The 16015-nt window shown below is 51.3% G+C and overlaps 1 protein-coding gene across 1 annotated transcript in view; it reads left to right on the forward strand.

Moving 5' to 3' along the window:
- Window positions 1–16015, forward strand: part of fndc3ba (fibronectin type III domain containing 3Ba) — a 386847-nt gene that overhangs the window by 281959 nt on the left and 88873 nt on the right. Inside the window, exons 10-12 of the mRNA XM_063045278.1 lie at window positions 328–466; window positions 11356–11409; window positions 14255–14379. Of these exons, the coding sequence (XP_062901348.1) occupies window positions 328–466; window positions 11356–11409; window positions 14255–14379 (318 nt within the window). The remainder of the gene's footprint in view (window positions 1–327; window positions 467–11355; window positions 11410–14254; window positions 14380–16015) is intronic.

Genomic DNA, 16015 nt, shown 5'->3' on the forward strand with positions numbered 1-16015 from the left:
GTTGAGTGAAGTTATTCCCTCGGGTCAAGTCCCTGTTGGTTGAGGGGTGGTGAGGAAGCGAGAAGAGAGCGTGGCCTGGATGGTGGGGGTCCTTGATGATGGATGCTGCTTACATGTGCTCAATGGTGGGGAGGGCTTTACCTGTGATGGACTGGGCCGTATCCACTACCTTTGGTAGAATTTTCCATTTGCAAGCATTAGTGTTCCCATATCAAGCCGTGATGTATTAGAAAAATCCCAATGAGAATTACTTCCTCCAAGTCCTCCACCCAACCTTGATGTTCCACCCTCTCCTCACCCTCCTGCCGCCTTCATCTCTTCCCTCAGAGTTTCCACCATCTACAATTCGGTCAAAGGGTCGTATTCAGAACCTGTCAGCTTCACCACGCAGAGCTGTGCTCCCGACACCCCCTTCCCACCCAAAGTTTCACAACGGACCAAAAGCACACTGACCATCCAGTGGAAGGTAAGCTACAGCACTGGTACATTGAGATTGAAATCATAAAGACGTGGCCTTCACCAATAACACCGGTAGGCCACGGGAGAGTGTGGGTCGTGGGAATATTTGGGGATTGGTACAGCGGGAGTGTGAGATAGATGCATGAGTGTGGGGACTGATACAGGGTGTATGGAGAGAGTGGGACAGTGGGATTAGTTTGGGGACTGATACAGGACTGTGGGGAGAGAGTGGGACAGTGGGATTAATTTGGGGACTGACACAGGACTGTGGGGAGAGAGTGGGACAGTGGGATTAGTTTGGGGACTGATACAGGACTGTGGGGATGGAATGGGACAGTGGGATTTGTTTGGGGACTGATACAGGACTGTGGGGATAGAGTGGAACAGTGGGATTAGTTTGGGGACTGACACAGGACTGTGGGGGTAGAGTGGAACAGTGGGATTAGTTTGGGGACTGATACAGGACTGTGGGGAGAGAGTGGGACAGTGGGATTTGTTTGGGGACTGATACAGGACTGTGGGGATAGAGTGGAACAGTGGGATTATTTTGGGGACTGATACAGGACTGTGGGGAGAGAGTGGGACAGTGGGATTAATTTCGGGACTGACACAGGACTGTGGGGAGAGAGTGGGACAGTGGGATTAGTTTGTGGACTGATACAGGACTGTGGCGAGGGAGTGGGACAGTGGGATTAGTTTGGGGACTGATACAGGACTGTGGGGAGAGAGTCGGACAGTGTGATTAGTTTGGGGACTGATACAGGACTGTGGGGATAGAGTGGAACAGTGGGATTAGTTTGGGGACTGATACAGGACTGTGGGGAGAGAGTGGGACAGTGGGATTAGTTTGGGGACTGATACAGGACTGTGGGGAGAGAGTGGGACTGTGGGATTAGTTTGGGGACTGATACAGGACTGTGGGGGGAGAGTGGGATTAGTTTGGGGACTGATACAGGGTGTATGGAGAGAGTGGGACAGTAGGATTAGTTTGGGGACTGATAGAGGACTGTGGGGAGGGAGTGGGACAGTGGGATTAGTTTGGGGACTGATACAGGACTGTGGAGAGAGTGGGACAGTGGGATTAGTTTGGAGACTGATACAGGACTGTGGGGATAGAGTGGAACAGTGGGATTATTTTGGGGACTGATACAGGACTGTGGGGAGAGAGTGGGACAGTGGGATTAATTTGGGGACTGACACAGGACTGTGGGGAGAGAGTGGGACAGTGGGATTAGTTTGGGGACTGATACAGGACTGTGGGCAGAGAGTGGGATAGTGGGATTAGTTTGGGGACTGATACGGGACTGTGGGGATAGAGTAGAACAGTGGGATTAGTTTGGGGACTGATACAGGACTGTGGATAGAGTGGGACAGTGGGATTAGTTTGGGGACTGATACAGGACTGTGGGGATAGAGTGGAACAGTGGGATTATTTTGCGGACTGATACAGGACTGTGGGGAGAGAGTGGGACAGTGGGATTAATTTGGGGACTGACACAGGACTGTGGGGGGAGAGTGGGACAGTGGGATTAGTTTGGGGACCGATACAGGACTGTGGGAGGGAGTGGGACAGTGGGATTAGTTTGGGACTGATACAGGACTGTGGGGAGGGAGTGGGACAGTGGGATTAGTTTGGGACTGATACAGGACTGTGGGGAGGGAGTGGGACAGTGGAATTAGTTTGGGACTGATACAGGACTGTGGGGAGGGAGTGGGACAGTCGGATTAGTTTGGGGACTGATACAGGACTGTGGGGAGGGAGTGGGACAGTGGGATTAGTTTGGGAACTGATACAGGACTGTGGGGAGAGAGTGGGACAGTGGGATTAGTTTGGGGACTGATACAGTACTGTGGGAGGGAGTGGGACAGTGGGAATAGTTTGGGACTGATACAGGACTGTGGCGAGGGAGTGGGACAGTGGGATTAGTTTGGGACTGATACAGGACTGTGGGGAGGGAGTGGGACAGTGGAATTAGTTTGGGGACTGATACAGGACTGTGGGGAGAGAGTGGGACAGTGGGATTAGTTTGGGGACTGATAAGGGACTGTGGGGAGAGAGTGGGACAGTGGGATTAGTTTGAGTAATGATACAGGACTGTGGGGAGGGAGTGGGACAGTGGGATTAGTTTGGGGACTGATACAGGACTGTGGGGAGGGAGTGGGACAGTGGGATTAGTTTGGGGACTAATAAGGGACTGTGGGGAGAGAGTGGGACAGTGGGATTAGTTTGGGGACTGATACAGGACTGTGGGGAGAGAGTGGGGAGTGGGATTAGTTTGGGGACTGATAAGGGACTGTGGGGATAGAGTGGGACAGTGGGATTAGTTTGAGTAATGATACAGGTCTGTGGGGAGGGAGTGGGACAGTGGGATTAGTTTGGGGACTGATAAGGGACTGTGGGGAGAGAGTGGGACAGTGGGATTAGTTTGAGTAATGATACAGGACTGTGGGGAGGGAGTGGGACAGTGGGATTAGTTTGGGGACTGATACAGGACTGTGGGGAGGGAGTGGGACAGTGGGATTAGTTTGGGGACTGATAAGGGACTGTGGGGAGAGAGTGGGACAGTGGGATTAGCTTGAGTAATGATACAGGACTGTGGGGAGAGAGTGGGACAGTGGGACTAGTTTGGGGACTGATACAGGACTGTGGGGAGGGAGTGGGACAGTGGGATTAGTTTGGGGACTGATAAGGAACTGTGGGGAGAGAGTGGGACAGTGGGATTAGTTTGAGTAATGATACAGGACTGTGGGGAGAGAGTGGGACAGTGGGATTAGTTTGGGGACTGATACAGGACTGTGGGGAGAGAGTGGGACAGTGGGATTAGTTTGGGGACTGATACAGGACTGTGGGGAGAGAGTGGAACAGTGGGATTATTTTGGGGACTGATACAGGACTGTGGGGAGAGAGTGGGACAGTGGGATTAATTTGGGGACTGACACAGGACTGTGGGGAGAGAGTGGGACAGTGGGATTAGTTTGTGGACTGATACAGGACTGTGGGAGGGAGTGGGACAGTGGGATTAGTTTGGGACTGATACAGGACTGTGGGGAGGGAGTGGGACAGTGGAATTAGTTTGGGACTGATACAGGACTGTGGGGAGGGAGTGGGACAGTGGGATTAGTTTGGGGACTGATACAGGACTGTGGGGAGGGAGTGGGACAGTGGGATTAGTTTGGGGACTGATACAGGACTGTGGGGAGAGAGTGGGACAGTGGGATTAGTTTGGGGACTGATACAGGACTGTGGGGAGAGAGTGGGACAGTGGGATTAGTTTGGGGACTGATACAGTACTGTGGGAGGGAGTGGGACAGTGGGAATAGTTTGGGACTGATACAGGACTGTGGCGAGGGAGTGGGACAGTGGGATTAGTTTGGGACTGATACAGGACTGTGGGGAGGGAGTGGGACAGTGGAATTAGTTTGGGGACTGATACAGGACTGTGGGGAGAGAGTGGGACAGTGGGATTAGTTTGGGGACTGATAAGGGACTGTGGGGAGAGAGTGGGACAGTGGGATTAGTTTGAATAATGATACAGGACTGTGGGGAGGGAGTGGGGCAGTGGGATTAGTTTGGGGACTGATAAGGGACTGTGGGGAGAGAGTGGGACAGTGGGATTAGTTTGAGTAATGATACAGGACTGTGGGGAGGGAGTGGGACAGTGGGATTAGTTTGGGGACTGATACAGGACTGTGGGGAGGGAGTGGGACAGTGGGATTAGTTTGGGGACTAATAAGGGACTGTGGGGAGAGAGTGGGACAGTGGGATTAGTTTGGGGACTGATAGAGGACTGTGGGGAGGGAGTGGGACAGTGGGATTAGTTTGGGGACTGATACAGGACTGTGGAGAGAGTGGGACAGTGGGATTAGTTTGGAGACTGATACAGGACTGTGGGGATAGAGTGGAACAGTGGGATTATTTTGGGGACTGATACAGGACTGTGGGGAGAGAGTGGGACAGTGGGATTAATTTGGGGACTGACACAGGACTGTGGGGAGAGAGTGGGACAGTGGGATTAGTTTGGGGACTGATACAGGACTGTGGGCAGAGAGTGGGATAGTGGGATTAGTTTGGGGACTGATACGGGACTGTGGGGATAGAGTAGAACAGTGGGAATAGTTTGGGGACTGATACAGGACTGTGGATAGAGTGGGACAGTGGGATTAGTTTGGGGACTGATACAGGACTGTGGGGATAGAGTGGAACAGTGGGATTAATTTGGGGACTGACACAGGACTGTGGGGAGAGAGTGGGACAGTGGGATTAGTTTGGGGACTGATACAGGACTGTGGGAGGGAGTGGGACAGTGGGATTAGTTTGGGACTGATACAGGACTGTGGGGAGGGAGTGGGACAGTGGGATTAGTTTGGGACTGATACAGGACTGTGGGGAGGGAGTGGGACAGTGGAATTAGTTTGGGACTGATACAGGACTGTGGGGAGGGAGTGGGACAGTGGGATTAGTTTGGGGACTGATACAGGACTGTGGCGAGGGAGTGGGACAGTGGGATTAGTTTGGGGACTGATACAGGACTGTGAGGAGAGAGTCGGACAGTGTGATTAGTTTGGGGACTGATACAGGACTGTGGGGATAGAGTGGAACAGTGGGATTAGTTTGGGGACTGATACAGGACTGTGGGGAGAGAGTGGGACAGTGGGATTAGTTTGGGGACTGATACAGGACTGTGGGGAGAGAGTGGGACTGTGGGATTAGTTTGGGGACTGATACAGGACTGTGGGGGGAGAGTGGGATTAGTTTGGGGACTGATACAGGGTGTATGGAGAGAGTGGGACAGTAGGATTAGTTTGGGGACTGATAGAGGACTGTGGGGAGGGAGTGGGACAGTGGGATTAGTTTGGGGACTGATACAGGACTGTGGAGAGAGTGGGACAGTGGGATTAGTTTGGAGACTGATACAGGACTGTGGGGATAGAGTGGAACAGTGGGATTATTTTGGGGACTGATACAGGACTGTGGGGAGAGAGTGGGACAGTGGGATTAATTTGGGGACTGACACAGGACTGTGGGGAGAGAGTGGGACAGTGGGATTAGTTTGGGGACTGATACAGGACTGTGGGCAGAGAGTGGGATAGTGGGATTAGTTTGGGGACTGATACGGGACTGTGGGGATAGAGTAGAACAGTGGGATTAGTTTGGGGACTGATACAGGACTGTGGATAGAGTGGGACAGTGGGATTAGTTTGGGGACTGATACAGGACTGTGGGGATAGAGTGGAACAGTGGGATTATTTTGCGGACTGATACAGGACTGTGGGGAGAGAGTGGGACAGTGGGATTAATTTGGGGACTGACACAGGACTGTGGGGGGAGAGTGGGACAGTGGGATTAGTTTGGGGACCGATACAGGACTGTGGGAGGGAGTGGGACAGTGGGATTAGTTTGGGACTGATACAGGACTGTGGGGAGGGAGTGGGACAGTGGGATTAGTTTGGGACTGATACAGGACTGTGGGGAGGGAGTGGGACAGTGGAATTAGTTTGGGACTGATACAGGACTGTGGGGAGGGAGTGGGACAGTGGGATTAGTTTGGGGACTGATACAGGACTGTGGGGAGGGAGTGGGACAGTGGGATTAGTTTGGGAACTGATACAGGACTGTGGGGAGAGAGTGGGACAGTGGGATTAGTTTGGGGACTGATACAGTACTGTGGGAGGGAGTGGGACAGTGGGAATAGTTTGGGACTGATACAGGACTGTGGCGAGGGAGTGGGACAGTGGGATTAGTTTGGGACTGATACAGGACTGTGGGGAGGGAGTGGGACAGTGGAATTAGTTTGGGGACTGATACAGGACTGTGGGGAGAGAGTGGGACAGTGGGATTAGTTTGGGGACTGATAAGGGACTGTGGGGAGAGAGTGGGACAGTGGGATTAGTTTGAGTAATGATACAGGACTGTGGGGAGGGAGTGGGACAGTGGGATTAGTTTGGGGACTGATACAGGACTGTGGGGAGGGAGTGGGACAGTGGGATTAGTTTGGGGACTAATAAGGGACTGTGGGGAGAGAGTGGGACAGTGGGATTAGTTTGGGGACTGATACAGGACTGTGGGGAGAGAGTGGGGAGTGGGATTAGTTTGGGGACTGATAAGGGACTGTGGGGATAGAGTGGGACAGTGGGATTAGTTTGAGTAATGATACAGGTCTGTGGGGAGGGAGTGGGACAGTGGGATTAGTTTGGGGACTGATAAGGGACTGTGGGGAGAGAGTGGGACAGTGGGATTAGTTTGAGTAATGATACAGGACTGTGGGGAGGGAGTGGGACAGTGGGATTAGTTTGGGGACTGATACAGGACTGTGGGGAGGGAGTGGGACAGTGGGATTAGTTTGGGGACTGATAAGGGACTGTGGGGAGAGAGTGGGACAGTGGGATTAGCTTGAGTAATGATACAGGACTGTGGGGAGAGAGTGGGACAGTGGGACTAGTTTGGGGACTGATACAGGACTGTGGGGAGGGAGTGGGACAGTGGGATTAGTTTGGGGACTGATAAGGAACTGTGGGGAGAGAGTGGGACAGTGGGATTAGTTTGAGTAATGATACAGGACTGTGGGGAGAGAGTGGGACAGTGGGATTAGTTTGGGGACTGATACAGGACTGTGGGGAGAGAGTGGGACAGTGGGATTAGTTTGGGGACTGATACAGGACTGTGGGGAGAGAGTGGAACAGTGGGATTATTTTGGGGACTGATACAGGACTGTGGGGAGAGAGTGGGACAGTGGGATTAATTTGGGGACTGACACAGGACTGTGGGGAGAGAGTGGGACAGTGGGATTAGTTTGTGGACTGATACAGGACTGTGGGAGGGAGTGGGACAGTGGGATTAGTTTGGGACTGATACAGGACTGTGGGGAGGGAGTGGGACAGTGGAATTAGTTTGGGACTGATACAGGACTGTGGGGAGGGAGTGGGACAGTGGGATTAGTTTGGGGACTGATACAGGACTGTGGGGAGGGAGTGGGACAGTGGGATTAGTTTGGGGACTGATACAGGACTGTGGGGAGAGAGTGGGACAGTGGGATTAGTTTGGGGACTGATACAGGACTGTGGGGAGAGAGTGGGACAGTGGGATTAGTTTGGGGACTGATACAGTACTGTGGGAGGGAGTGGGACAGTGGGAATAGTTTGGGACTGATACAGGACTGTGGCGAGGGAGTGGGACAGTGGGATTAGTTTGGGACTGATACAGGACTGTGGGGAGGGAGTGGGACAGTGGAATTAGTTTGGGGACTGATACAGGACTGTGGGGAGAGAGTGGGACAGTGGGATTAGTTTGGGGACTGATAAGGGACTGTGGGGAGAGAGTGGGACAGTGGGATTAGTTTGAATAATGATACAGGACTGTGGGGAGGGAGTGGGACAGTGGGATTAGTTTGGGGACTGATAAGGGACTGTGGGGAGAGAGTGGGACAGTGGGATTAGTTTGAGTAATGATACAGGACTGTGGGGAGGGAGTGGGACAGTGGGATTAGTTTGGGGACTGATACAGGACTGTGGGGAGGGAGTGGGACAGTGGGATTAGTTTGGGGACTAATAAGGGACTGTGGGGAGAGAGTGGGACAGTGGGATTAGTTTGGGGACTGATAGAGGACTGTGGGGAGGGAGTGGGACAGTGGGATTAGTTTGGGGACTGATACAGGACTGTGGAGAGAGTGGGACAGTGGGATTAGTTTGGAGACTGATACAGGACTGTGGGGATAGAGTGGAACAGTGGGATTATTTTGGGGACTGATACAGGACTGTGGGGAGAGAGTGGGACAGTGGGATTAATTTGGGGACTGACACAGGACTGTGGGGAGAGAGTGGGACAGTGGGATTAGTTTGGGGACTGATACAGGACTGTGGGCAGAGAGTGGGATAGTGGGATTAGTTTGGGGACTGATACGGGACTGTGGGGATAGAGTAGAACAGTGGGATTAGTTTGGGGACTGATACAGGACTGTGGATAGAGTGGGACAGTGGGATTAGTTTGGGGACTGATACAGGACTGTGGGGATAGAGTGGAACAGTGGGATTAATTTGGGGACTGACACAGGACTGTGGGGAGAGAGTGGGACAGTGGGATTAGTTTGGGGACTGATACAGGACTGTGGGAGGGAGTGGGACAGTGGGATTAGTTTGGGACTGATACAGGACTGTGGGGAGGGAGTGGGACAGTGGGATTAGTTTGGGACTGATACAGGACTGTGGGGAGGGAGTGGGACAGTGGAATTAGTTTGGGACTGATACAGGACTGTGGGGAGGGAGTGGGACAGTGGGATTAGTTTGGGGACTGATACAGGACTGTGGCGAGGGAGTGGGACAGTGGGATTAGTTTGGGACTGATACAGGACTGTGGGGAGGGAGTGGGACAGTGGAATTAGTTTGGGGACTGATACAGGACTGTGGGGAGAGAGTGGGACAGTGGGATTAGTTTGGGGACTGATAAGGGACTGTGGGGAGAGAGTGGGACAGTGGGATTAGTTTGAGTAATGATACAGGTCTGTGGGGAGGGAGTGGGACAGTGGGATTAGTTTGGGGACTGATAAGGGACTGTGGGGAGAGAGTGGGACAGTGGGATTAGTTTGAGTAATGATACAGGACTGTGGGGAGGGAGTGGGACAGTGGGATTAGTTTGGGGACTGATAAGGGACTGTGGGGAGAGAGTGGGACAGTGGGATTAGTTTGAGTAATGATACAGGACTGTGGGGAGGGAGTGGGACAGTGGGATTAGTTTGGGGACTGATAAGGGACTGTGGGGAGAGAGTGGGACAGTGGGATTAGCTTGAGTAATGATACAGGACTGTAGGGAGAGAGTGGGACAGTGGGACTAGTTTGGGGACTGATACAGGACTGTGGGGAGGGAGTGGGACAGTGGGATTAGTTTGGGGACTGATAAGGAACTGTGGGGAGAGAGTGGGACAGTGGGATTAGTTTGAGTAATGATACAGGACTGTGGGGAGAGAGTGGGACAGTGGGATTAGTTTGGGGACTGATACAGGACTGTGGGGAGAGAGTGGGACAGTGGGATTAGTTTGGGGACTGATACAGGACTGTGGGGAGAGAGTGGAACAGTGGGATTATTTTGGGGACTGATACAGGACTGTGGGGAGAGAGTGGGACAGTGGGATTAATTTGGGGACTGACACAGGACTGTGGGGAGAGCGTGGGACAGTGGGATTAGTTTGTGGACTGATACAGGACTGTGGGAGGGAGTGGGACAGTGGGATTAGTTTGGGGACTGATACAGGACTGTGGGGAGAGAGTGGGACAGTGGGATTAGTTTGGGGACTGATACAGGACTGTGGGGAGGGAGTGGGACAGTGGGATTAGTTTGGGGACTGATACAGGACTGTGGGGAGGGAGTGGGACAGTGGGATTAGTTTGGGGACTGATACAGGACTGTGGGGAGAGAGTGGGACAGTGGGATTAGTTTGGGGACTGATACAGGACTGTGGGGAGAGAGTGGGACAGTGGGATTAGTTTGGGGACTGATACAGTACTGTGGGGAGGGAGTGGGACAGTGGGAATAGTTTGGGGACTGATACAGGACTGTGGCGAGGGAGTGGGACAGTGGGATTAGTTTGGGACTGATACAGGACTGTGGGGAGGGAGTGGGACAGTGGTATTAGTTTGGGGACTGATACAGGACTGTGGGGAGAGAGTGGGACAGTGGGATTAGTTTGGGGACTGATAAGGGACTGTGGGGAGAGAGTGGGACAGTGGGATTAGTTTGAATAATGATACAGGACTGTGGGGAGGGAGTGGGACAGTGGGATTAGTTTGGGGACTGATAAGGGACTGTGGGGAGAGAGTGGGACAGTGGGATTAGTTTGAGTAATGATACAGGACTGTGGGGAGGGAGTGGGACAGTGGGATTAGTTTGGGGACTGATACAGGACTGTGGGGAGGGAGTGGGACAGTGGGATTAGTTTGGGGACTAATAAGGGACTGTGGGGAGAGAGTGGGACAGTGGGATTAGTTTGGGGACTGATAGAGGACTGTGGGGAGGGAGTGGGACAGTGGGATTAGTTTGGGGACTGATAAGGGACTGTGGGGAGAGAGTGGGACAGTGGGATTAGTTTGGAGACTGATACAGGACTGTGGGGATAGAGTGGAACAGTGGGATTATTTTGGGGACTGATACAGGACTGTGGGGAGAGAGTGGGACAGTGGGATTAATTTGGGGACTGACACAGGACTGTGGGGAGAGAGTGGGACAGTGGGATTAGTTTGGGGACTGATACAGGACTGTGGGGAGAGAGTGGGATAGTGGGATTAGTTTGGGGACTGATACGGGACTGTGGGGATAGAGTGGGAACAGTGGGATTAGTTTGGGGACTGATACAGGACTGTGGGGAGAGAGTGGGACAGTGGGATTAGTTTGGGGACTGATACAGGACTGTGGGGATAGAGTGGAACAGTGGGATTAATTTGGGGACTGACACAGGACTGTGGGGAGAGAGTGGGACAGTGGGATTAGTTTGGGGACTGATACAGGACTGTGGGGAGAGAGTGGGGAGTGGGATTAGTTTGGGGACTGATACAGGACTGTGGGGAGAGAGTGGGACAGTGGGATTAGTTTGGGACTGATACAGGACTGTGGGGAGAGAGTGGGACAGTGGGATTAGTTTGGGGACTGATACAGGACTGTGGGGAGAGAGTGGGACTGTGGGATTAGTTTGGGGTCTGATACAGGACTGTGGGGAGAGAGTGGGACAGTGGGATTAGTTTGGGGAGTGATAAGGGACTGTGGGGATGGAGTGGGACAGTGGGATTAGTTTGAGTAATGATACAGGACTGTGGGGATGGAGTGGGACAGTCGGATTAGTTTGAGTAATGATACAGGACTGTGGGGAGAGCGTGGGGAAGTTCACTGTGAATCTTTTGTATCTGTTTCTCCAGGCACCTCTTGACAACGGATCAAAGATAACCAGCTACCTTCTGGAGTGGGATGAGGTGAGCGTTGATGGGTTGATCCAGGGAATACTGTCTGCCAGCCTAGAGTTCTGAGAAACCAGTGTTCCAACAACCTGAAGCTATCAGTTGGAAGGAAGCAAATTGTAAATCGTGTGTTGAAGCACAAAATGCTTGTAATCGTCTCTTCCTAACTCCACTCAAAACAATGATTAGATCCATGAATGAAACAGGAATGTCTAATACCAGAGAGCATGCATTTAAGGTGAGAGGGGGTACTTTCAAGAGAGATGTGAGGGGCAAGTTTTTTTGCACAGAGAGTGGTGGGTGTCTGGAATGTGCTGCCTGGGTGCAGGTAGAGGCAGATACATTCGAGACCTTTAAGAGACGTTTAGATAGACACATGAATGTAAGGAAAATGGAAGGACAGAAAGGCAGAAGGGATTAGTTTAAGAAGGCCATAAAGCTCACTGCTTCTTTCTCAGTTAAAGAAAAGCAACCAGTTCCCCTCCACCACCATCCTCCTCCCTGGTCCTCACCCTCAACAATTCCCCCTCAGCTCCTCCCACTTTCTCCAGACTTGAGCGGTTGCCGTGGGAACCCACCTGGGCCCCAACTCTGGCTGCCTTTTCATTGGCTTTGTAGAACAGTCCATGTTCCAAGTCTTCCTTGATAATACTCTGCATCTCTACAACTGCATTGGTGTTGCTTCCTGCACCCATGCTGAGCTCGTCAATTTCATCAACTTTGCCTCCAACTTACACCCTACTTTTAAATTCACTTGGACCATATCTGACACCTCCCACCGCTTTCTCAATGTCTGCTTCCATCTCTGGAGACAAACTGTTCACTGACATCTTTTATAAACCTACTGATTCCCAAGGTTATCTTGGCTACATCTCTTCCCACCCTATCTACTATAAAAATGCTCTTCCCTTTTCTCAGTTCCTTCATCTCTATCACAAGTGTTCGCGTGATGGGGCTTTCCTTTCCAGCGCATCAGATATGTTCTTCTTCAAAGAACGGGGTTTCCCTTCCTCCACCGTAGATGCTAATATCACCCACATCTCCTCCATTTCCCAAACATCTGCACTCACCCCATCTTCCTGCTACATTAACAGTGATAGAGTTTGTTTTACCTACCACCCCATGTCCTCTGCATCCAACACATCGTCCTCCACAACCTCCACCATCTCCAAAGGGATCTGACCACCAAGCATATCTTTACCTCCTCCCACCCCTGCCCTCACTTTCCACAGGGATCACTCCAACATATCCTTACAGCTCCCCCACCCCCGCCTTCCGAGGGATCGCTCCCTCTGTGATTCCCCTGTCCATTCGTCCTCCTACTAATCTACCTCCTAAGCACTTATTTCTGCATGCTGCACCTGCCTATTCACTCCTTTCCTCACTTCCATTTAGGACCCCCAAACTGTCCTTCCAGGTGAGGCAACACTTCACCTGCAGATTTGCTGAGGTCGTCTGTTTTGTCTGCAGTTCGTAGACAGTGGCTCCCGAGTTCCTCAGCAGGCCCACAGAGATTCGTTGACTCAGACTCCATTCACCGAGCCTCGACGTCTGGACCTTTGGAGACCTCTGGCCTTCAGTGTGAGCCTCCAGCCTTCGATCTGGACCTGTGATTGACCTTCAGCCTTCAATCGGCCCTCCAGCTGACCTCTGGGCTTTCATCCAGACCTCCTATCGACACTTAGCTTTCGTTCCAGGCATCTGGCCTTTGATTAGGACTTCCAACTGACCTTCGGCCTTTGATCCGAACCTCCAGTCAATGTTTGGGCCTGTGGAGTTCGAGGTCTGTTTGAAAGCAAAGGTGCCATGGTCTGATAGAACTTTATCAGGTTCTGAGAAGCAGACACACAGTCACTTTTCCCTTGGTGGAAATGTCTAATACCAAAGGGCATGCATTTAAGATGAGAGGAGGTAATTTCAAAGGCTATGTGGGGGGCAAGTATTTTACAGAGAAAGGTGGGTGCCAGGAACGTGTTGCCTGGGGTGGTGGTAGAGGCGTTTGACTCTGTTAGATAGGCACATGAATGTGAGGAAAATGGAAGGATATGCACGTGCTCTCTTCTGGCTGCTGCCATCAGGAAGGTACAAGAGACTCAGGATTCACACCACCAGGTTTCAGGAACAGTTATTACCCCTCAACCATCAGGTCCCACACCACCAGGTTCAGGGACAGTTATTACCTCTCAACCATCAGGTCCCACACCACCAGGTTTCAGGAACAGTTATTACCCCTCAACCATCAGGTCCCACACCACCAGGTTCAGGGACAGTTATTACCCCTCAACCATCAGGTCCCACACCACCAGGTTCAGGAACAGTTATTACCCCTCAACCATCAGGCACTTGAACCAATCGGGATAACTTCACTCGTCCCGTCACTGAACTATTCCCACAACCAATGGACTTACTTTCAAGGACTCTCATGTTCTCGATATTTATTACTTATTTATTATTAATTATTGCTTTCTTTTTGTACTTGCACAGTTTGTTGTCTCTGGAACACTGGTCGTCTGCCCTGTTAGTGTGGTCTTTCATTGATTCTGTGTTGGTTATTGGAATTACTGAGTATGCCCACAAGAAAATGTATCCAGGGTTGTACATGGTGACATGTATGTACTTTGATAATAAATTTACTTTGAACGTTGAAGGCAGAAGAGATTAGTTTAAAATCCATTTGATGACTAATTTAATTGGTTCAGCACAACATTGTGGGCCGAAGGGTCTGCTCCTGTGTGTACTGCTTCATGTTCTCTGTTCTAGTCCTAATGGTTCCTGTACTCCTGCTGATGGATCTGGAAGCTAAGCCGAATTGTGTTATGATCAATTGATCTATATGGCTCTCTCCGTTCCTTGTACCTAGGGGAAAAGGAACAATGGATTTCGAGAATGTTACCTGGGAAGTCAGCGGCAGTGTAAACTTAGCAAGCTCCTACCGGCCATTGGCTATACCTTCCGAGTGGCCGCGTGCAACGACATTGGCACCAGGTAGGTGATCTTCTCCAACGGATCCAGCAAGGGTTGGGGCATCGTCATCCGAGCACCGTGTTGTCAGCTGGTTGTGGAATCCTGCTTTGTAGAATTTGGCCAAGGGTTGAAGCCCAGACCTAAGTCAGAGCCAGGATGAGCTGGGGATCCCACCAGTTGTCTCAATAAGCATTTGTCCTTGACGTACTAAGAAGATGGTCTTCAATCATCTGAGTGTATGTTCATGGTCTTCTGCTGCTGTAGCCCATCCACTTCAAGGTTCGATCTGTTGTGCATTCAGAGATGCTCTTCTGCGCACCACCATTGTAACGTGTAGTTATCTGAGTTTCTGTCGCTTTCCTGTCAGCTTGAACCAGTCTGGCCATTCTCCTCTGACCTCTCTCATTAACGAAATGTTTTCACCCACAGAACTGCTGCTCACAGGATTTTTTTGGGGGGGGGGGCGCTTTTTGCACCATTCTCTGTAAACCCTATAGACTTTTGTGTCCAGGGAGAAAATCCCAGGAGATCGTCATTTTCAGAGATATTCAAATCACCCCATCTAGCACCAACCAGATGGTTCCATGTTATAGTCATTTAGATCACATTTCTTCCCCATTCTGATGTTTGATCTGAATAACAACTGAACCTCTTGACCATGTCTGCATGTTTTTCAGCATTGAGTTGCAGCCACATGATTGGTTGATTAGATATTTGCATTAACAAGCAGGTGTACAGGTGTACCTAATAAAGTGGCCACTAAGAGTATAATGGAGTTTCTGGCAAATGGGTCTATTACTGAGATACAGTGAAAAGCTTGTCTTGCAGACTGTCCATACAGATCAGATCATCACACAGAGCATTGAGATAGAATAAGGGTAAAACAATAACAGAATGCAGAGAAAGTGCAGTGCAGGTAGGCAATAAGCTGCAAGATCATAACGAATTAGATTGTGAAGTCTAGTGTCTATCTAATGGTACTAGAAACTCATTCAAGTCTGACAACAGTGGAAAGTTCTCCTTGACCCTGGTGGTGCGTGCTTTCAGGCTTTTGTATCTTCTGCCCAAATGGGAGAGCGGAGGAGAGAGACTGTCCGGGGTAGGTGGGGTCTTTGATGATGCTGGCTGCTTTACTGAGGCCATGAGGAGTGTAGATGGAGTCCGTAGAGGGGAGACTGGCCTCATAACAGAGGGATAAACCGTGCCCTTGAACCTTGTGATACCTGCTTTCAAGCTTTGGTATCTTCTGCCCTGTGGGGGTGGGAAGAAGAGAGACAGTCCGAGGTGGGTGGGTGGGGCCGTTGATTACTGAGGCAGTGAGAACTGTAGTGGCTCATTCCCGAGCTAGATGTTCCATGGAATCAAGCTGAAAGCGTGGTCTCTGGATTTACTGGCTGTAATCACTGCCCTGTGAAGACCAGCCTGTAGTTCTCCAGCAAGGCAGCAGACTAACAGCACAAGAACACACAGCCTGGGGTGGGGTCTGTACGCACAGTGTGACCCCAGGGACAACTGAAGGTCAGAGATGGTGTTGTGGGGTGGTGGATGCTCTCCCAACCATTCCCTATGTCCCTCTCCTTCTGTGCAATCCCCATCCTGGCCGTTCCTCATATGTCTATACAAGGGCTCTGGCCAATGGATGCCCTCAGTTAACGGT

Source organism: Mobula hypostoma, chromosome 4, assembly GCF_963921235.1.
Source record: "Mobula hypostoma chromosome 4, sMobHyp1.1, whole genome shotgun sequence".
NCBI classification, from domain to species: Eukaryota; Metazoa; Chordata; class Chondrichthyes; order Myliobatiformes; family Myliobatidae; genus Mobula; species Mobula hypostoma.